This window comes from Drosophila virilis, chromosome 3 (genome assembly GCF_030788295.1).
Source record: "Drosophila virilis strain 15010-1051.87 chromosome 3, Dvir_AGI_RSII-ME, whole genome shotgun sequence".
Classification (NCBI taxonomy): Eukaryota; Metazoa; Arthropoda; class Insecta; order Diptera; family Drosophilidae; genus Drosophila; species Drosophila virilis.
In genome coordinates, this window is record NC_091545.1 from 7,432,551 (window position 1) to 7,454,700 (window position 22,150).

Genomic DNA, 22,150 nt, shown 5'->3' on the forward strand with positions numbered 1-22,150 from the left:
ACTATCGATATATATCGATTTGTAAACATTTCTTTTTAAGCATAACTTGAGAAAACCAACAGCTAGTTTCATCAAATGTGGTATGTACGTATATTTGGATACTTCCCCTTCATCTTCCCACTGAAACACTCTTTATTGTTTTGGCTTGCAGCCATGACCTAATCGCATATTTTTATTTGGTAAACAGTACAATTTTTTTTTGTATTATTTTTTCAATTGATCAACTATTGTTAATTTAATTAAAACTGAACTATTTGTCTTCTTTTACTTTTTAAAACTGAAAAGAACTCGAGTAATTCATAAATTTTAGTCCCTTTCGCCAAAGTTAATTCTAGCACTAGGGAGAAGTTTTTAAATTGATTTTAGATGCAACTGCGACTTGTTGCAACTTGTTGTTAGATGATTGCAACTTGTTGCCAGCTAGTCTGAACACCTCAATTGGGCAATTTGCTTGGGCAAACACTGGAAATTTGGGGGCCACAGTTAATTTGGCATGGCTGAAACACACACACACACACACACACAAAAATAAAAGTAAAGCTAAAACGAATTCTCACTGGAGGCGGAACTGTCGCCCAGATCCTGGCTAACATGCTCGAGGCGCTGCAGCAGCTGCTTGCAGGATTCGCGCTCCAGATGTCCGCTGGCGCTGTTCGGCCGCGCCAGCTCGATGAGCAGATCCAGGATGCCAATGAGCAGGCTGTTTAGCTCCTGCTCGTACTCGGCCACGCCAGCCTCGAAGTCCGGCCCGCTCCCCTGGCGCTCCATGAAGCTGCTGTAGTTAAGGCAAAGCTGGCCCAGCGTGTGGATGGCGCGCACAAACGTCGCCGGCTCGGAAAACAGGCACAGCAGCTGGCACTGGTCGAGCGTGTCCTGGAACTGTTCCAGCAGCTCATCCACAAATTGTGCCTTCTGTGCGCTCTCCAGCAGAGTCTGCCAGCGTGGCTGCACAATGTCCCTGGTCATGTGCTGCTCCAGCTGTCGGATGCACTCGGTCATGCGCTCCAGCAGCGCATCGGCCCGCGCGCTGTGCTTGGGGGTGGCGCCCATTTGTCGCAGCACATAGTGCAGATAGAAGAGTACACGATGCAGCAGCTGCAGCTGCTCCACGGCATCCTCGTGTATAACCAGGCTGATGGGCCACTTGGGCTCGTAGCGCAGCGTAAAGGCCTCATAGCCACTGAGCGCCAGCTGTGCCGGCAGCCGGCTGGACTCCGTCTCACTGGATGCCTCCGCCTCGCTGGACTGCTCCTGGTCGGCATGCTGCTCCGGCTTCAGCTTGGTCAGACGCTTGAGGCGCCTGGCCAGCTGCGTGGCCACATCGCAGTCCATCAGCTGGCTGCGCAGCAGATGCTTGTGCGGATCTGTGCTCTGCTGCAGCAGCTGCAGCATTATCTGCTGCAGCTTCTCCGGCTTCAGGCTGTCCACGTTGCACTGCAGCTGATCCGCACAGTTGTCCAGCACGGCCTCCACCAGCTCCAGACGCTTCAGCAGAAAGTAATCCTGCAGATTGTTCAGATGCTGCAGCAGCTGCTGCTCCTTGACCAGCAGCTCGATCAGCTTGCGTGCCGGCAGCTCATAGCTGCTGCGGATGAGCGCCACATGTGCTGGCTCCACCTCCATCTCTCCCTCCACCTTCGCCGCGCCCTCCCTCTCCACCTGGGGCACATAGGTGAGCGAGGCCTGCATCAGCTTCATCTGCACATTGCACTGACGCAGCACGTTCAGATACTTGCCGGCAAGGAATATGCGCTCGGCATGCGCCGCCAGGAAGCTGGGCAGCCGTTCCATGTGCAGACGATAGCGTTGCGCCCAGTAGGCGTGGCAGCACTGCTTGGGCGAGAGCAGAGTGCTGCTCATGTCGCTGGCGCTGGTGTCCTCGACAAAGAACTCGCGGCGCACATCGTACAACACGCCCTTCTGCGTCCACAGCTGCACCATCTTCATGTAGTAGTGGGAGACGTCGCTGAGGATCAGCTTGAGCTGCTCGCACTTGAAGTGCGCCTGATGCTCGTCCATCAGCGAGAGCAGCTGGGCGCTGTTCAGCTCCGAGCGACGCACCCGGCTGGTCAGGCTGGCCAGCGCCTGCATGATCTTTAGCCAGGGTCGCAACTGATGCACCAGCTGCTGCAGATCCAGCTTGCGCTCCTGGAGCTGCGTCTCGAGCCCGGCCTGCAGCTCGAAATATTGCTGCATGCTCTTGTGCAGCGCAATGCCCAGGGTGCGGGCGCAGCCGGTCGTCATGATGGTGTCCTCGATGAAGCTTTGTACATTGATATAGTAGCCGATCAGGGGCAGCAGCTCGTTGGCCAGGGAGCGAAAGGCGCCGCTGAAGCTCTCGTCGATCTTGAAGCGCACCTTGTCGACCTGATCGGTGCGCAGCTGGGAGATCTCCTTGTAGGGTATCTCCGGGCGTATGTGCGACGAGGGCACACCCGAGAACGCATAGATCAGATCCCGTATGAGCAGATGCTCCTGCCGACGCACCGGCAACTTGCTAATGTCCTCCGTGGGCATATAGAAACCGCCAACGCTCTCGAATATCCAGGAGCCCAGCTTGCGCTTGAAACGCGCCGGCCCAGCTGTGCTCCCATCCTCCGTGGGCTCCTTGACATCAGCCGACGGCTCCGTGGCGTCCTCCTTGGGCGCGTTGTCCTCAGCTTTGCCCAAACGGAAGCGTACTCGCGGCGCCACGTTCTCTGCTTCTTCGGAATCCATTATGGCAATTGGTAAAAAATATATATATATATATATTGCCTGATTATTGTGATTAAAATGGAAAAGTGTATTCGTTCAAATTCCAGCATATGTAAGGGGATTCTGTTCAGAATTCCTTCCCTTGTCTTGCTTTCAATTGAAGAGTTTTTTTGGCTTAGCACAAACTTCTCTAAGCTGCGTAGATTTTGAAAATTTTGAAGAGGTTCTAGGCATTTTTAATGAATCTATTACTGAAATGGAATATTCTTAATCTGTGTGTGCTCTATAAGAACATACCTACCAAATTTCATGCATCTAGCTGTAAGAGTCTCCGAGATATTTACGAAGGGGAGGTCGGACAGGCATAGTTAAGCCGAGTGGGATGGGATGTTCATGCTGAGTACTGAGTATATATAGTTTATAAGATCTAAACATCTTTCTTCTTATACTTTGCAATCGGGTGCTAGCGACTTTGCAATACTCTGCTTGAGTTTTAAAACCATGTCCATCTATCCCGAATTTAATATATCAATATAAATATCTATATAAATCAGTTTTTAAATCCCTCAAGAAGACTGCCCAAAAACCAATATACCTGGCTGTCTAATGTGAACAGGGTATAGCATGCTGTACACACAAAACAAATGTGCATGTGTATTTAGCATAACGGTTCCTTATCTGCAATAAGGGTATTTTATTAAGCTTATGCCAGTTTTGCTGTCACTCTAGAGTATCGCATGAATTTATGATAGATACTCATGCTAAAGGTTAAAACCTGATGCCATGCCATCCATTTAACACCTGCGAGCCGTGCCAGGCTATGGCTAACTTATGAATGAGCCGGCATCACAATTCATTCAACAAAAAACTGGCAACAGTATTCATTTAGTGGCAGTGGCAGTGGCAAGTGGCACGTACCCACGGCAGAGCCCAGGCCGTACCCAGCGGCGACATCAGCCGCACAGGTGGTTTTTGCATTGGATACCTGAGCCAGTCACATGAATCAGCTGTGCACCTTCGTGATCAGTTCGGGAAACGTGTTGAGAATTTTTCACAATTCGAAAACTCACAGCGCTGGGAAAGCCAAAACTCTCAATGCACTTTCTTTATAAATAAATAAATAAATATTGTTGTAGAGTACGCCGCACAGATAACTATGAGAACACCTAATTTATGGGCTTTGTCGCGTGAGTGCCACTTGTCGTTGTTGTTGTTGTCGTTGTCTCGCTGTTCTCATTCTAAACAATGCAACGTCAGCGTCGACGGCGGCGTCGTCGTCGACAGCAACATTAGCATAAATAAATAAATAACCGTAATAACAAAGACAACGCCAACAGCAACAATAAAGTGCATTGGCAACGTGAGCGAGCTAGTAAATAACAATAACAATGACAACAACAAGAAGTACCGATAAAGCTTTTGGGCTACTGTTGCGTTTGCTGATGCTTCCTCTTTTTTCTATCGCCACAAAATGCACGACGAGCTTTTGTTTTCGTTCTCTCTCCTTCTAGCGCTCTCTCACTAATCGTCTTGACAGGGAGTAGGTAAAAGCACCCACATGTATTCAAGGCACTGTGGTGCCATATGCATGTAATTTTAAATTATTACTAAAAATTAAACAGAATATGTTAAATTTATTGACATACTTATTTTATTTCATAATTTCAATGTTATGTATTATATGTAACAAGTAGTGTTCGATACATTGCCTTTGTTTAATTCATGCCTATTCACTCTTACTATCAACCACTGTGCTTCGGTCTATCATAATAACATCAACAACAACAAAAGCTCCTCTGGCATGCATATATTTGAATGTTGCTGCTGACAATCAAATTGAGTGCAAAGCTTAATTTCAGTTTAGGCAGCGACCGCGGCCTAGAGAAGGGCTGGGCTTAACTGTGACGGCGGCAGCGACAGCGACGCCGGCTTTGAAGTGCGATGTGCTCTGACTGCAAAAAAGTGCTGTTTAAGGTTTCGGGTTTTTTTTTTTTTTTTGTCTACTTGTTGTTTCGCTTTTGCTTATTGCATTATTTATACGCTCGCATTTACTTTCTTGGGCGCTACTCACGCACACGCACACAAGCTATAAACAAAACGTGCACGCAGACAGCGACAATATCAACAATAGCAAAAGCTACAAAAACAACAGCAACTACAAGGTGTCGCATTGGTGACAATTTGCGCCTACTGCAACACTCTCGGTCTCGGTCTAAGCCGCTCTCGCAGTCGGCGCTGTCGCAGCAGCAGCGCCAAACGCGACCGCATTCTCAGTCAAACAACAATCGCAACTGAAGTAACAACGGTGTCCGCGTCCCGTCCGCGCTAATAATAAGTATTTGCCAGAGAGGCCCCCGCGCAGCTCACGCCCTCCGTAAATCGCAAGTGCTATTAAGAAATAAGAAGAAGCAGCAGCTGAAAAGTGCTTAAAGTAAACGCATACACGAAATATTGTGCAAAAGCTTTGCCAAAAGAGCGCCAAGTGCAAGCGACTTGAAGTGTTTCTGTCTCTGTCGCTCTGCCCGAAAGTGATGAAATTGTTGTTGCCGCATTCAGTCGGAGTGTGTTGTTGTGCTTAATGTTGCGTCTGCCAACGCGCGAGCAGTGCGTCGAGTGGCTGCAGTGCATCCTGGTGCTGATCCTGCACGTGTGGAGCTTTTGCAGCATGTCGCTAACACGCAGTCGTCAAACGACGCTCAAATGGATTAAAAAGCGTTTGGCGCTGCCGCGTCGACGTCAACAGCAGCAGCAGCAGCGGGTGAGTGTCCTGAGTGTGACCAAAGTGGGTCAACTGTAAATTTCAACCCCATTTTATTTTATTTAACTCCATCAAACTAATTGATTTTTGTCTAACGCTTAATTTCTCTGGAATTCAATTAAATGCGACGGACGTAGTCCGGCATAAATTCAATTAAAGCCAATAATTTTCGGCGCAATTTTGCAGCTAATTTTGTTTTTCCTGCGAAAGGGTTCAAGCTTTTCGCATTGGCGTGACTTGCTACAATTTCTCCAAAACTGTAGACGTCAAAAGCTCAACCCCCCCGTTACGACAACGACAACTCTCCCCCCGGCCGTGACGTAGTCGCCAACTGTCTGCCGCTTTGTTCCGTTTCCGCTTATGGGCCACGCCAGAGGTAGGTGTGTCCACCAGCCTGGCCTGGCCCTATCTGGCCTGGCCGTGAGCCGCATTCTTGTTGTTGTTGTTGTTGCTATTTTGCATGTTTGGCCTGTGCCTGCGCCTGTCCCCAGTTTGAGCGATTATCGCTGTCAGTTTGAAAAACAGTTCTGCCCGTCTTATCATCAATTCAAACTAACTGTACAGCATTTTAGCCGCATTGTTAGAAATCAAATTTATGCGATTTTTAATGAAAGTTTTCATGTTTTTGTTGAATTTCTATAGTTTTGTGCATTTTTGGCAATTATTTGCGCGATTTCGAAATAGTTTCGTTTGGGCGTGTTGCTGTAGCTGCTCATAAGCAGGCAAATTGCAGGCACAACACGTTTAAGGGGAGAGTACGGCAGACGCTGCGAGCATATCAAAGAGTTTTCTATTGCCATGATATGCGAGTATGGCTTTGCAACACCCCTAACCCATTGAATTGGGTAACAAGGGTCAACTGGTTTTGGGCAAAATCTAATACAATATTTGTTTCCCTTTTCACACCCAATATTGCAGTATTGCAGTTAAAGACTTGGTCTTTGGTATTAACGCATATTCTGCGGCTATATTTATTCCCTGAAAATTGCACAAAGTTTGAACTGAAGTTATTCAAGAATATATTTTAAAAGCAGCTAGAATGATAGTAACGGTAGTTTGTTTTGATACCCTGTTCATCAAATGCAAAAGAGTATATGAGTTTTATGATATTATATTCAAACTGTCCGTTAGGCAGTTTATTGGAATTCGGTATATATAACTATATTAAGTCAATATTGGCTTCAGATAAAATATTATAATTTTTTGTGCCACTTGTAGAGAGTCTAAAGATCGGGACAGCATAATTGCCGCCTATTTGAAAGACACTGCTTTACATTTACAGTTAGATAGTCTATAAAAAGGGTGTTCAAGAAGCGTTCAGGTCTATATATCTACTAGACAGTCTAGAAATTACCTCTTACCTCTTATATTGGCAACAGTTTGAAAGTCAACAGTCTAAGAAACTCTATTCAAGAAGTTCTCTTTTCGATCTGGTTTAAGATCTTTAATTGTGAACAGAGTATGGTGCAGTCGGATGCATACGATTGCAACTATTTTACTTAGACTCGTGTCATACTGGCCTATCTGAGTTAAGGGTTTTAATTATTATTAATTAATTACTTATTATAATTTATTATAAGTTCAATAATCAATTTGGCGGGTTCGCTTCAGAGTTTGAACCAGCGCGCTACCTTTACGCTGGATTCCTTTAGTTGCTTTTTCGATATCCTGCTTATGATTCATCGAAAAGTAAATTGTAATTTCTGGTGCCAACTTAGCAGCCCCGCTTAGCCTGCTAAAGTTCTAAATCTGGTTTTTAAACTAGGTTTAATGTCATATGAGATAATTGTTGGCTTAAAGCATTTCCAACACATTAATTATAGCTATTGTATCTAATTAGAAAAGTGCTGGCATCATTAATTGACTCACAATTTAATTGAGTAACAACTGGCGGAAATTCACATTGAATGAGTTCAGATCTCAATTGAAACTGATCAGCTGATCAGAGATGTGATCAGTATTTGAGAGATCTTAGGATCTAGTTCCAGCTTAGGAGAGAGTATTTGGCGTGTGGCATTTCTCACACACAGTTTCGGTCTGGTTGTGAAATAAAAAATATAATATTTATACGCTGTCCAAATGTTTATTTCTCATCACTTAAGCGCTCGGCCTGGGCTGGCTGTAAACAAAAATCGCATGTTCCGATAATCGAAATCACGCGGAATACCGGGGAATCGAGCATAAAACCATTCTGTGTGCGGTAAACAAAGGGCCTGTCAAAAGGCGGATAGCGAGTACCCGAGCGTAGTGTGGAAACTATTCGAGTATTTTATTTTTGCCAAGTTCAAGGCGCTGGCAGATGTCGCTCTATGCGCTTGGCACTTCGCAATTATGGCTAACAATGTCCGACGGGGGCATGGTCGAGGGGAGCGCAAGGCAAACAATGAGACTCCCCTCGGCACACAGCAAAACAGACTAACAAACAATAAAAAGAAATGCCCTCTCTCCCCAGTGCCCAGCAAATGTGGGTGTGTTGTTGTTAGCGGCAAATTCATCCATCACTATGCAACACAATAAAACAACGTCCATAAGAACGGGGTGCCTAAAGTGATAAAAAGAATTTGAATATTACTTAGAGACGGGTTTCTGTTTCTGTTTAGGAATAATTAATAATACGTTCCGAGAACAATTACGTTCCAGTCTTAACAGCAAGGCATTCATACTATTATATTTTTAAAAACTTTTGTTTTTGAATATTCTTCGTTTGTTAGTTATTCAAAGCAAGTCATTTATTTATTTAGTTATGAATGTTCGACAGAGCGGGTGTCAACTTAAGCAAAATGTAGATGGGACTACTCAGTTATAATTTGATATCAAATTGTATTAAATATATAGGTTAGAGATATAATGATTGAAGAAATTTCAAATTTAGCACGCTCCTAACATGCAATGCATGGCCTGCAACTACATCAAACATGTTCGATGGTTCGGTTCGAGTCATTGACTCGTCTTAATATTGGTTCGGGTATCTGGTTGTGCTACAAGGACGCGTTCAAGCCTTGGCTAATCAAATTTAATTACACGGCATATCGGCATAGTTTGATTTAAAGAAAACAAATTCGGTTCGATCTTGAGTAATTTTTTGATTATTAAATAACAAAAGTTAACATTTATTAATATAATTTAATAATAAAATGTCCCCATATATTTATTTATATTTATATAATTATGTGAATTTAAGTTATGCTGTAGCATAGTGTATTTGTTTATTTGGAATTCGACTGACTGACTGGCATTCAATCAATTCAAGCGCGATTCATTCGTTCAGCGGATTCACATTGAAAATCGTTCGCACGCATGGAAAATCATTCAAGCCTGGCAATGGGCGAGTGTATCTATGTGCTGGGTGTGTATCCGCTTGTGCCAGTGTGTGTTGAACACCCTCTCAGCTATTTCTGTGTGTGTGCGTGTGTGTGTGTGTGTGTGTGTGTGTGTGTGTGTGTGTGTGTGTGGGGCGTGTGTGCGGCTTTTCCATTTGGCGCTCGACTCATTTCAATTTAGTTGCGCGCCGCAAACGCTTTGAACTTGTTTTCCACCGGACAGACGCGGACACATCGCATTCGCAGCGCCCAGCTGAAGTCGGAGTCGGAGTATAACCAGACCCCAATACCTGTGTGTCTGGCCCTGCCCAGAGCCAAATCCCGGCGCGTTTTCCCATTGATCTCGTCGCTCGCATCGCGCAACGCCCCCCGCAAAAATTTTGTGCGCGTTTTGATTTTTTGGCGCGTTTTTCATTTGGTTTTTTCTGCCAATTTTTTTTTCTCGACTATTTTTTGGCCCCTCGCACACTGCACGTAGCTGGGGACCTGAACCTTTCTGGCGCTGTCTCTTGGCTCTAGGCTAAAAAGAAAAAAAGTTAAAAAAATAAAAAAAAAAAAACAACAACTATGTATTGATAAATTGCCAGCCGACGATTTCCGTCGTGACCCGCGCGTTATGCAAAATGCTCAAATGTAAATAAATATTAAAATAATACAAAAATCCGACTGACTACGGCTTTGTTGGTTTTTTGTTTTCGTGAAAAATGAAGTGAATCTGTCTTTTGTAAAGTGAATCGCCATTGCCATAATAATAAGCAATAATAATAATAATGTAAGCCGACAAATTTCGGAGTGGCAGCCAGTACGAGGCGAGTCGAGGCGATTCGAGGCGAGTCGAGTTGAGTTGAGTCGCGGCAAGTCGAGTCATTTCTCGCGTTTCTTACAGCATTTTCTTTATTTATGAAAACAATAAACGCAACACAAACTACGCATTAAGCGTGCCCCGCAACCCTTCCCAGCGTCGAGCCGAGCTCAGGCCCTGGCCCAGTCTGGAGACGGTTTCCTGGCACTGTGGCACGCATATAATTTGCATGTGGATATCTCGAGCGGCGCGCATCGATCTTTATGAGTCTTTCACCCTCCCGCACCGGCGCCCTCGTCAATTGCAGCAGCGAGATGTCTTATGTAATCTGGAAACTATTCATGAAGCAATATGCTCGCCTGCGCCTGGGCCTGGGCCACAATACGCAGCAGCCACTGAGGCCGACATTGATCTGGCATTCGTATGCGGCCATTGCAACGGTAGGTGGCTTCGCTTTGGGGCATCCACAATAGCTTATGGAAATGGAATTGAAAATGGAATTGGTTACGGGATTGGGTCTCGGTCTGGGTCTGGGCATGGGCTTGGGGGTCATCTGGTATATGGAACAGCCTGTTGCCTGAGCTGCGCTTTTATTGATTTAAATTGAGTAATTTGTAACGGCACAGATCCATATTTGCCAGTTGAGCTCGCGTGTAATTGCAGATTTATGTTGCACAATTACTCATAACTAAGCGCTCAAATTGAGAGATCAAGACACGATATCATATCAAACCCATTTACAACAGACGCCCATCACTTTGGCAAAACTTAAGCGATTCCCACGGGGAAAACCCTTTTTTGGCCATGGCATGACAACATTTTTATTTAGGTCTTTGTTTCAAGAACTGATTTTTGAAACGTTTAGCACATAAATTGCATGTCTAAGCCAACGTCCTTTGCTCTTCATAAATTTTCATATGCCATAACTTAGACAAATCTATGCATGTAACATGAATGTGTCATGCATGCATGCATGCAGATATGCATAAGTATGTATGCATTCTATATAAAAAACAATTTACTTTCCTTGGCGGAAAGTTGCACTTTTAATAAAACGTATTTTTAAATAGCGCCCTACTACGCGATTCTCATGAATTCAAGTAGGCCCTGCTGTTCGTCAGGCTTTGATAGCAAGTGAAGTGTCTCTCTGTGTGTGTTTTTCTGCGTGTATGTATGTATGTGTGTATGTATGTTTGTATGAATGTATGTATGTATGCTAGTGTATGTATGTATGGATGTATGTATGTATGTATGTATGTATGTATGTATGTATGTATATATGTATGTATGTATGTATGAATGAGTGAATGAATGTTAGTGTATGTATGCATGTGTGTATACATGTATGCATTAATATATTTTGTACTGTTATCTTTCTGAAAATGGAATTGATTTGCCCGCGGAACGCCTTTTCGCACTTGCTCTAATTTGATTTTAATTTATTTTACTCAAAATAATTATTTGAATTAATTTTTGTTTTTGTAGTAGATAAAGTAGAAAACATTGACAGCACATTTCCCGCACATAAAAGCGAAGCCAAAGCGAGCCGCAATTAATGCGAAGGAAATGAAGCAGATTTAGGTGGCCAACAGAAGAAGGAAAAAAAAAACCGATGCAGAAAAACGAAAGCGCCAAAAAGACAAACTAAAAAGTTGCCGCAATTGACGTGCTCGTAATTTTTTTTATTGATATGATATGAAGAGCAGGAGACGGGACCACCAACAGGCCAGACCCGAGACTCGAGAGCCGATTTGTTGGCCAATGGCCATTTGGGCATTTGTCCGATTCGCTTGCCGGCTTAAACGTACTGTCTGCCCCATTGATAATAACAATCTGGCCAAGAGACGAAAAACAAAAAAAAACACAGTTAAGAGATGCAATAAGTCAGCGCTAAGTGTTAAAATGTCGATATTAATTGTGGACTGGCTGCCACCGGTTGCAGCAGCAGTAGCAGCAGCAGCAGCAGCAGCAGCGGCTCCTGCCACAGTCCCACACCAACCAACCCTCCCCCCGCTGAAGCTAGACACACGCTCGCATTTAAATAAATTGCGATTATGGCCGCAAATGTGGCAGGCAGCAGAGCCAGTGAACCGCGCAACGGCCGCCAATGCGCTAATAATATTTATCAGTGCCTCATTTGTTGCACGGACATGGAGTAGGGGTGGGGGCAGGCGCAGTGGCACTCGATGGCCAATAAACCCAAAAAAAAAAAGAGGAGAAGCAAATAAAAATTGTTGGCTGCCTACAGTTGCGGCTAATTGCAATGAATGTTGTTGTTGTTGTTGTTGTTGTTGGTTGTTGCCTCGCTTTAGTTGTTGTTGCCACGTTGTTGCCTGTTAGGTGGGGGACGCTGCTTTGTGCATCCGCTCGTCAGTTTTCGGTTGCCGTTTTCCACATTGTTTGCCAGCCATCCCATGCATATTTATTTATTGCAACTAAGTAAGTTTTGCATTTTAACCAGAAATCATGCAAAAAACTGAGACATGCAACAGCAACAGCAACAGCAGCAGCAACTGCCACAAGTCTGCCGCTGAACGGCTTTCAAATCGCCTTCGAAGCTGTTAACTGAGGAAAGAGCCACGGAGAGCGACAGCGAGACATGAAAACTGTTTAAGTTTAATATTTTCCCGCGCGCGCACGCACAACGTGGGAAAAACTCATGAAAAATTCAACAACGCATTCGGTTTGAATACAAACATTTTGCATGCCCAATTGCAATACGGCAAAAGGCATACAAAAAAAAAGTAAATAAATAAAAACGGCATCTCTTTTAATACAAACTCGGACTTTGGCCGGAGTTACGATAGGGCAAAAGCCGGAAAAGGCGCCACTGATAAGCTGCACGGCACAAGGAAATGCATGAAGAACTGCTCACTCAAAAAAATCATAAGCGCATTATATCATATCATATCGTATATGCAGACATATCTATATTAAAATGTAACCCGATCTGCGATTGGTAATCAGCTTTTAATTGAAGTGCTAGCTACAAATATTATTAGATACCTTCATAAAGTAGACCACCCAGTAGGGCATAAATTGCCGAGCAGCATTCACAGCGAAGTCGATATACTCTTATGCTCTTCCAGCTGTCTGTCGTCATCTCATCTCGTCTACTTCTAGCTCTATATATTGCTTATGATTATAACAAGAAACTGCTCTGTTAAAGTTCGTGGTTTGAGCCAGCGATTCGCCTTTAATTTCAGCTCATTTTATTTAAAATCATTGCCATATCTTTGAATTCTTTTTAGACAATTCAATTTTCAATTTACAACTGCCCCTTGTACTGAAAACATTGTCAGCCTGTAAATGTTTTCACAATCAAAATGTGGGCTAAATTAGTACTCTATTCAAAATTGGCAACTGTCAAATAAATGCAATGTTTGAGCTTAAAGTTATACACATACTATGAGCCTGTAACTGCCTTAAAAGTTGTCTTTAATATTTTTGCTGCTGCCGGATCGGACCACTATATCATGTAGCTGTCATAGGAACAATCGCTCGAAAAGCTGAATCTTTTCTTCTCCCCTGCAAAAGCTATCTTTGGCGTGTCGAACATAAAGCTACTTTCTCGATTAATTATCTTTATTATTATTTATTTTTTTATTTATTTTATTGTGTTAACCAATTAAGGAGCAGTTGCCTTAAATGTTTGCCCTTGCCAACTTCAACTTATCTTTATTATTCTGGTTTTATTTATTTTAAGTCATTTTGGCTGCACTCTTTGTCAATCGATTTAAGTTGAATTGATTTAAATTAAATTCCCGTCTGCTTTGGGCCACTTAAAATGCGCGTCATGCAATCGTTAGCTCGCACTTTGCAGGGTATACGGCATTCGTTTACACCTTGTCACATGTCACACGATATTACGAGCATTTTTATTTTATTTCTTGATTGTTTTGATTTTACAATTTTTTGATTTTTTGTGTAACTGCTTAGCATGCAAATGGGTTTTCTCACAACAAGTCCATTTACAGCCATAGCCAGAGACTCGACCAATTCATTTCTCTCTCGTTTGGGAAGGTGGGAAGAAGGAGGGTGGGAGGGGAGGGGAGTGGGCAGTCAGAGGTTAGGCCAAGCCATTAACGCGTCGGAGTTGGAGATGGAGTTGGAGTCCAAGAGTTGCGAGTTGTAGACTCTAGTAATTTTCAATTTCTTTTTTGGCTGCGGCTGTCGCTTAATTTGGGGAGCGGGAGCAGTTGCAGTGGCCACCCACGCACACACACACGCACACACACACGCACACACACACACACACACATGCACACTTGCACACACGCACACATAGAGGCACTCAAATGTGTCTCCAATGCGAGTCCATTTGTGGTGAGGGCGCAATTGCAATTTGCACCGCCAACGCAACCACTTGGCCACATTCAATGTCCACACACACACGCACACACACTCGCACACTCGTACACACAAATGTGGCGCCCCGTTAGCCAGTTGCTAACAAATTAGTTACTGACGCAATATTTTCGTGTATTCCGCTTGTCTTTTGCCACTATCAAAATCACACGCAATAAATTTAATTTGTTTTTAGTGGGCAGGTGTCTAGGTTGCCAAGTGGAAGACCTGGATGCTGGCGGCGGCAGCAGCGGCAATCGGCTTGTCCAATTAATAAAAGAAAACGCAGTCATAATGTTTTGATTAGCACAAATGTGACAAGCAGCTCGCATACGAAATTAATTTTCCAGCTTAGATTTGGGCTTTTGATTTCCGATGTGGGTCAGCCAAGTAACTGGATACGCGTGAGAAGTCAATGTCTGGCAGCTATTTAATATATATAGCTATATATATATATATATGTGTGTGTGTTTTTGTGTGTTTGCATCAAATGAAAAGCAATTCCAAGCGCGCCGCAAGGTTAGTAACTGGTCCGCGATGCACTGAAGCGACCTTCCTTTAATGGCCATGCTGGCTGCTGAGCTGGGCGCAACACATTTCTTTGATTTGCCTGCCACTGACCAATAAAACCTGGCCAACTCGCCGCGACCCACTGCCCAAGACCAAGACCCAGTCTGCCGCACCAGACACGCACGCACGCATAAAGACGCCTCCGGGCGGCCCCAGTCTCAGCCCGGGCCAGGCTAATTAATTGATGAGCTGCGTCCGGCTGCAAATTGGATGCTGCTGCTTTTGCTGCTGTTGTGGCCATGGCAATGGTGGCTCGCCAGAAACTGGCACAAATGTACAATATTTTAGCTGATATATTTATTGGTATTTATTTTTGGGGCGCACTTCAAAAGTAGCCGCCTGCTGTTGGCAATTTATTGTGGCGCATGCGCATGCCACTGGCGACATCTGGCGGCCAGTCTAGAGCTCCGGCTAGGACTAAGCACAGGACAACAAATGCAAAACAGTTAGTGGCCAACACAAAGCGGTGCGGACAACGCGTTTGCCAATTCTCTAGGTGTGTGTGTGTTGTGTGTGGGCAGCAGTAAAAAAAGTGTTGCATGTGCGTGCCTGTGCGGCTTATATGGCAAGCGGTCGCTTAGCCACAAAGTGTCACATTGTCAGCCGAAATTTTAAGCATTTTTTTCTTGTTGTGGGTCGGCTAGCCAAAAGCTAAATTCAAATTCAAAATCCCAAAACCAAATCCAATCGCATTGTTATGTGTTATGGTCAAAAAGGAGGCGGCGGCGATGGCGTTGTCCACTTTTTGGCCACTTTCACTGCGCAAATTTGCGCAGTGTGTGCAAAAGAAAGTGAATTCTACTGTGCTACACTTGACCTATGACAGTAACAACAACAATAACAACCAAGAGACCAACAACAACAACATGCGAAACATTTGACGTTTTGAGCTTTGCCAAAGTCATTTGATTGTCATGCAATGCAAATGCGACTGCAACTGCCAACTGCAATTGCCAACTGCTGCGATTGCATTTGTTTTTACTTGTATTTTACTTAAGCGCAAACGCCCCCTCCATGCCATGCCACGCCCATTCTGTTGTCTGTGGCTCTGTGTGAAATCGGATCAATGTTGTCCCCAATTGATTTTTTGTTTAACTTTTAACATGCACCCGGTCACCCGGGTAGCCCCAGGCAACCCAACCCTGTGTGTGTTTGTGTGTGCTCGAAGAACCTTTTTATTTTGTTTTTGTGCCCCCAATTGGAAGCACACCCTATTTTAGGTAAACACACATGTTTAACAGCCAAGTGCAGCAATTTATGTTACTGGGAAAGCTCAGAAAAATAAGTTTAAAACCAAAAAAAATTATTTCTCAAACATTTGTAGTGTTCCTTCAACTTATAATCTTAACTCGGGATAATATTATGACAATTATTCATAGCGTTTGTCTCTCTCTCTCTCTCTCTCTCTCTCTCTCTCTATCTCTCTCTCTCTAACTCTCTCTGTTCCTTAATCTCTCTGTAATTCATTCTTTTCTCTCTAGCCTTCCCCTCACTCTCACTTCTAACTTACTTCGAAAATTTTCTAACTTATCTCAAAAAACTCATTAAAATCTTTAAACATTCTATGAATTCATTCAGTCTCCTACTTTCTTTCTCTTACCTTCTCACTCCTTCGCTTCTTTACATCGCCGTTCTATGCGATTTTCATTATGCAACTTTTATTTAAACAGTTCTTTGAACTCTGTTCGGTTATTTTCATTATCATGTACCCCTGCTTTAACGCTCTCTGTTTCTTTTTGTTGCTTGTTGATTTTTGTAATTCACAAAGGATATTTAAAATCCCGATCTAATTTAAATACTATTTAAAGGGTTCCGTAAAGTACAACAGTGCTATGAACAAAATGCATTAACTCTTTACCCTTGCTTGTGTGTATTTTATTTATATATATTCGCTTTCTGTTGCTGTCTTTTCGCCCAATGCAGACTGACACAAACAAGGCAACAGCAGCAACAACAACAACTGCAACAAACGGCGACCCAGGAGCCGAATTAGTGGATCAGGGCCATTTAAGCGAGATCTTGGTGCTGAGTGACACTCAAATCGATGGCCAGGCCGCGACGGCGGCGCCGCTAGCAGTGGCCATCGACATGGACAACATGAACACGGACATGGACACGGACACGGACACGGACACGGCCAACAACAACAGCAACAACAACGACATGAACGAGGCCAGAGCTGGCCACACAGCGCCAATAGCGCGCGACGAGTTTGTAGAGGAGCTGGAAGAGGATGAGGCGCAACTGGAGACGATGCAGCAGCAGCCAGAGCAGGCGGAGCAGCTGTCGGCGCTGGCCAAACCAAATGCTAATTATGTGTGCTGTCAATGCCCAGCAACAGCAACAACTGTGAACCGCAGCAAGTCGCGGGTACGCAGCTATCTAAAGAAATGCAAGCAACGCCTAACGGGTCAGCAGAGCAGACCAGCGACAACAGCAACAACAGCAGCAGCAACAAATGCAACAACAGCAGCAACAGCAGCAACAACAACGACAACAACAACAATTACAATGATCAAGAACGAAGGAACAGCACCCACAATAGTGCAGATAGAGTGCGAAGAGGAGACTGCCGAGACTAAAGAGGAGAAAGAGGAGGAGCAGGAGGAGCAGGATGAGGAGGAGGAGGACTCCAGCTGTGGCAGCAGAGATTCAGCCAGCGCATATATCGACTGCATGCCGCTCGACTTGAGTCTGCGTCGAGCGCCTGCCGCGCCGCAGGAGTCCAGCAGCGATGCCAACAGCAGCGACTGCGAAACAGAAAAGGAGCTGAGGGTGCCACAGGAGCAGCAAGAGGTGCACGAGGTGCAAGAGGAGCAGCAGGCTGGCCAGGTAACCTGCAACAGCAACAACAACAACAACAACAACAACAATTGTTAGCCCACTAACATGGGCCCTTTTTCTCTTTTTGGGGCGTACTTAATGTGCCCACAGCAGGCAATTGTAACTGGAACTGGAGCTGAAGCTGGAGCTAGGAGTGCGACGGAGCTGACTGTGGATGTGGATGTCATGCTGGCTGAACTGATTGACAGGCATCTGTCGCACATTTATCCCATCTACTGGGCACGCACGCGTGCGATTTTAATGCGCCAGGCACGTGAGCTCCTCCTAGGCCATTTCGAGGGCTGCCTGCCCAGTTTCGAGCAGCGATACCTATGCAAATTTGCGCAAATTGCCGCCAAGCTGCGCGCCACTCATCAAATTGGCGAGGTAAGTGCCCCACAGACCCAACAGGCCTCCTCCTTCGCCAAACTCCCCCCCCAGCTGAGAACCCCACCTCGCAGATCGCAACAGATTGCCAGATAGAATGCCAGAGATCTATCATTTAGTGTGTGCGTTTCTCCAGGCTCGCAAATTAGCGCATGAGCAATTTAACGATCCCCAGCTATGGAAATGAAAATAACAAATGTGAATTGCATGGGGTTTGCGAACGGGAATGGGAATGGGAATAGGAACGGGACCGGGAATGGGAATGGGCACGGGAATGGGAATGGGAATGGGTATGAGATTGGGGATGGTTTATGCATATGCATATTTAATCGAACAATAGCCAAAGTTTTTATGGCTACTTTCAGCAGATCTATTTTCTGCAAAGCCAACAAAGCAGTCAGATGACCCAAAAAATCGCCTGTAAAAAAGATAAATAATTTATGAACAGCAGGAACAGAATGCAGCATATCGCAAGCCAAAGAGCCTTATAAAAAACTAAGAATTAATGAGGCGGGAAATACAAAATTTAGTAATTCTACAAAATTATAAACAATTTTGCACTATTTTAGTAAGTTGAGCTAGTAATTAGTTAAAGTTCATATAAATTGAAGCTTGTGTCGGGAGGTTAATTAAATGTGACTGCAAATACATGCATATCTTTGCAGTTAGCTCTTAAATATTTATATTTTATTTCAATTCACATAATTGCTCTATTATCTGCATAGTTTTTCCATTTAATTAACTAGCTAATTAGTTGGTAAATCCCAAACAAGCTTTACATTTTCTGCCTATCTTCACGCAAAGTCTGTTAGCGCAGCCCTGGCAGCTGTTAATTTAGGTCTAACGCTAACAGCGTGCAGCCGCATGTTACAGCTGCTTAGCAGTGCCATGCTGAGCATAACAGTGCCAAATTGAGTACAACAGCATGTGCTTTGCCAATTGGACAGCTGCGCGTCGTGCAGGCGGCACGATGTGAACAAATTTCGATTTTTCGAATAGGTCGAATTGGTTTTCGTTCGGATTCGTGTTGTCAGTTTGAGATTTGAATTCGCGGCGCGCAGTCTTGTGAGCGGCAGAAACCAAACGAAGACGAACGTGCAGCGCGGAACGTGCAACGCATTCGTATTTCGTATGTTTTTTCAACGGCGACTCGACAACGAAATGTGCAACACTTTTTACAAGGAATAACAACAGTTGGCAAACAAATCAAATGTCCCAGTGAAGTGTCCGATAAAAATAATAAAAAAAAAATAATAATTAAAAATAAAAGAAAAACACCAACGTTTCAGCTAAAAGTGTGCCTTAACAGTGTGTTGCGAATTGCATAAAAAAGAAAGAATAATCGTCTTTTTGTTACTATAAAAAAAGAGAAAAAGCACAAGCAAAATACCTATAAAAGTGCCTATATAATACTTACTTAACGCTTTATATGCGCATAAATCAAGCGATTTATTTGTTTTTATAGTCTGAGGTAATTTCTGGCTTTTATAACTTAAACATCATTTACAAGAAGTCAAAGCTCAATTGCAAAGCAAGTTTATTATTAACAGACTCAATAGTTGGGAATTATAATAAATAACAGCTGTCATAACTGTTGTTGGCGAGCGCCCCTGAACTCTCAGGCAATTAGCAATGTATTTGGGAATGTGTGTTTGCCATATTTGTATGACAATTACAAAGGCCGGAAGCCAAATGAAAGCCCAAGTTGCGTCCTTCGACCTACGCTCAGGTATTCTAATTTTTTTTTTTCTTGTAGAACCTTCACTTAAAAGTCTCGACGAGAGCGCAAAGTGCGAGGCGAAGCACTCGTAAATAGGCTTTGGATTTGACTTGATTTCAATGACAAAGCCAAAGACAATGTGTGGGCTGCCTTTCAAAACAGACTTTGGAAAGAAAAAATCAATTTTGTTAAATCTGAATCGAAATCTTGTCCATTACAAAATATGTTCTTGACGAATTTGTGTTAAATGCCGCTTATCAGCGGCAGACAACGAGCTGTTGCCAGTGCCTCAACCGTAATTTATGGTAATTTGCGTTACGCATACGCAGTGTGGCACTCGGTTTGGCCACAGGCAACAGCCACAGTGATTGGCTCAACACATGTTGCACATTCGTCTGTGGGAGTCTCTAAAGTGCTCCACATGACCTACATACAACAAGCGGCAGCAACAAGAACAACAACTATGGCAACTTTGACTCGGGCAGTGTGTGGAACAAACGTTCTTTTTTATTTGAATCAATCAGCAAAAATTACTACGCACATTTGCAGCTGATTTTCGAGAAGCCGTACAAAGTTGCTGCATATGCTGAACCCACAGCCACAGCCACAGCAGCAGCAGCAGCAGCAGCAGCAGCAGAGGGCGCCCCTTCTTGACCCCCCCACGCCTTTCAAAGTTGCAGCTGCCTGTTGCATGTTAATTGCCTTTTAATTTCTCAAGCTGTGCGTTGTCTCTTTTTGTGTGTGCGTGTGTGTGTGTGCTTAATAATGAAACTTAATGCACTCTCCGCAAAGATTCTTAACAGTCTGTCTGTCCGTTGTTCTTATACCCTATAAAAAATATGAATTTTAACGATGGAAAAAATGTTAAAAAATGTTGTATCTTGGGTAAGAGTCAATTTATGGCTGAACCCAACAAATTTGTTGATTCATATCTTTATTAGTTATTTTATTTAAAGATGAAGTTAATATATATTTCACCAAAAGTTTTCATAATATCTAGCTAATTTACCTGCACGCTTCTTGACATTATCTGCTCGAGTCGCACTTTGCTTTTGCTTCTCTCAAAGAAGTCGAAATAAGAAATTTTGAGTCTTAAGTCTTAAGATTGAGAAGGGTCTTGCTTTCACATCAAATTCTGTCAGCTCATAGCACATTGGTTTAAGACGCCTTCAAACCTTTAACAGGATATCTCGCGGCTTAGCATGCCTGAGAATAGAAAACTCTTTATGGAGGATTAAAAATTGGGGCCTGAGATTAAAGGTCTAAGAACACAGAAAATGTTTATGAAAGGATTAGAAACCAGAATTAGACAGTTTATGACTTGAGATTGAAGACTAAAGAGCGAAAATCACATGAAATTTCGTTAGCTCCCGACACATTCGATTAAATACACTTACGATAACGGGGAAATAGATTAAAAGTTGACATTAAATTTGACATCAGGTTAAAACCATTTTCAAAGCTTGAAAATTACTGAAGGAATTTAAATATGAAGGAATCGAAAACTGAATAAATTTAAATAAGGAAGAATGGAAATTCTTAAAAAGAAACACAAAATTAATTACTTAAAGAATAATTTAAAGTTTTTATACAGTTGCAGACGGCGTTTTTTATTAACGTGCTACTATATAGTGATATATACACTATAGGAAGAATCGGCCGAAGTATTCTGTTATCCAAAATGTTTTTATTAAACTTAGCCTTTGCGAGCTTTACTCTTCTCACATATTTGCCAAATTGTAAGGCAGATGTTTGCAAGGATATTAATTCTTTTGCGTGCCGACGATTTCCTAACTTTCTCGTTGTATTATTATTTGTGCGAAAAAGTTAAGAGCAGGCTGTATATATGTGTCTACTTTTGAAAAGGGCGCCTTGTTTAAGTAAAACGTATAAATATATTATGTCTTCGCAGGGGTTCGATCTCTAAACGTCGTGTCGATGCTCAGCACTCATATATCAACTCAAGGGAATATGGTTCCCTTTGGCAGATTTCACGGGGTATCGCGCAGTTTGGCAGCTGTTTAAAGAACTCTTTAACTTGTTTTATTTATTTTTATTTTATGTGCTTTTTTTTTTGTTGGTCTTGTTTATTTTTCAATGAAGCACGTTCTGTAATTTAATTCGGGCTTGTGCGCAGACGCAGCGACGCACTCACATTGGGAAAAGGGTCGCAAACTCTCATCAGGCTGGGTTCTGTGCTTTGTTCGAGTGCCTCGAATCGTAAGCGGAAATTGTGTATTAAGTGGACGCAGGGGGAACCTAAATAAAATATAGAGTGTTTGGGGTAGCTGCCTTTTGTTGCCGTACGTCTGTCCCTCAGTCTGTCGGTCTGTCCAAACTGATTAGGCCCCGAACAGAGTTTCTGATTCTGTAACTCTGCAGCTGGTACATGGCATATCACTTAGCCTAACAGCAATTACTGTCGAGCGTCGAGCGTCGAGTGCTTAGATAGAAAACAGCTTCCGAGTTGAGCCAAAGCAGCGCTAGTCGCAGTTCCAGTTGCCCCATCATCAATCCCCCGATAAACAGACTCTATCCAGACCCAATTCCAAATGCAGTTGCCGTTTTTTGTTGCTGCGGTTGCCAGACGTACGTACTGCGTCCAGATTTTCGCAGTCTGGCAATAATTTTTGCTGGAAAAGTGCTTTGAACTGTGTGTTGAACACAACATGATCGGCATTTGTTAGCGATAATGAATTGAACATTTCTGAAAACATGTTTGTACA

General features: G+C 43.5%; 2 protein-coding genes across 8 annotated transcripts in view; one reads left to right on the forward strand and one right to left on the reverse strand.

Moving 5' to 3' along the window:
- The window catches only part of Pura (Puratrophin-1-like), an 87,289-nt gene that overhangs the window by 30,380 nt on the left and 34,759 nt on the right, over positions 1 to 22,150 (forward strand). The window contains exons 1-3 of one of the 7 annotated variants that reach the window (XM_070208096.1): positions 4,707 to 5,455; positions 16,418 to 17,326; positions 17,375 to 17,704. In XM_070208096.1, the coding sequence (XP_070064197.1) occupies positions 5,276 to 5,455; positions 16,418 to 17,326; positions 17,375 to 17,704 (1,419 nt within the window). In that variant the 5' untranslated portion in view covers positions 4,707 to 5,275. Of the gene's footprint in view, positions 1 to 4,706; positions 5,456 to 9,721; positions 10,018 to 16,417; positions 17,327 to 17,374; positions 17,705 to 22,150 lie in introns of those variants that run through there. The other 6 variants (XM_070208094.1, XM_032434402.2, XM_015175660.3 and 3 more) reach the window with 6 other exon arrangements.
- On the reverse strand, positions 136 to 2,816 carry t-Grip84 (testis-specific gamma-tubulin ring protein 84). The gene has a single exon (XM_002046643.4). The coding sequence runs from the start codon at positions 2,716 to 2,718 to the stop codon at positions 541 to 543; it is 2,178 nt and encodes a 725-aa protein (XP_002046679.2). The 5' UTR covers positions 2,719 to 2,816; the 3' UTR covers positions 136 to 540.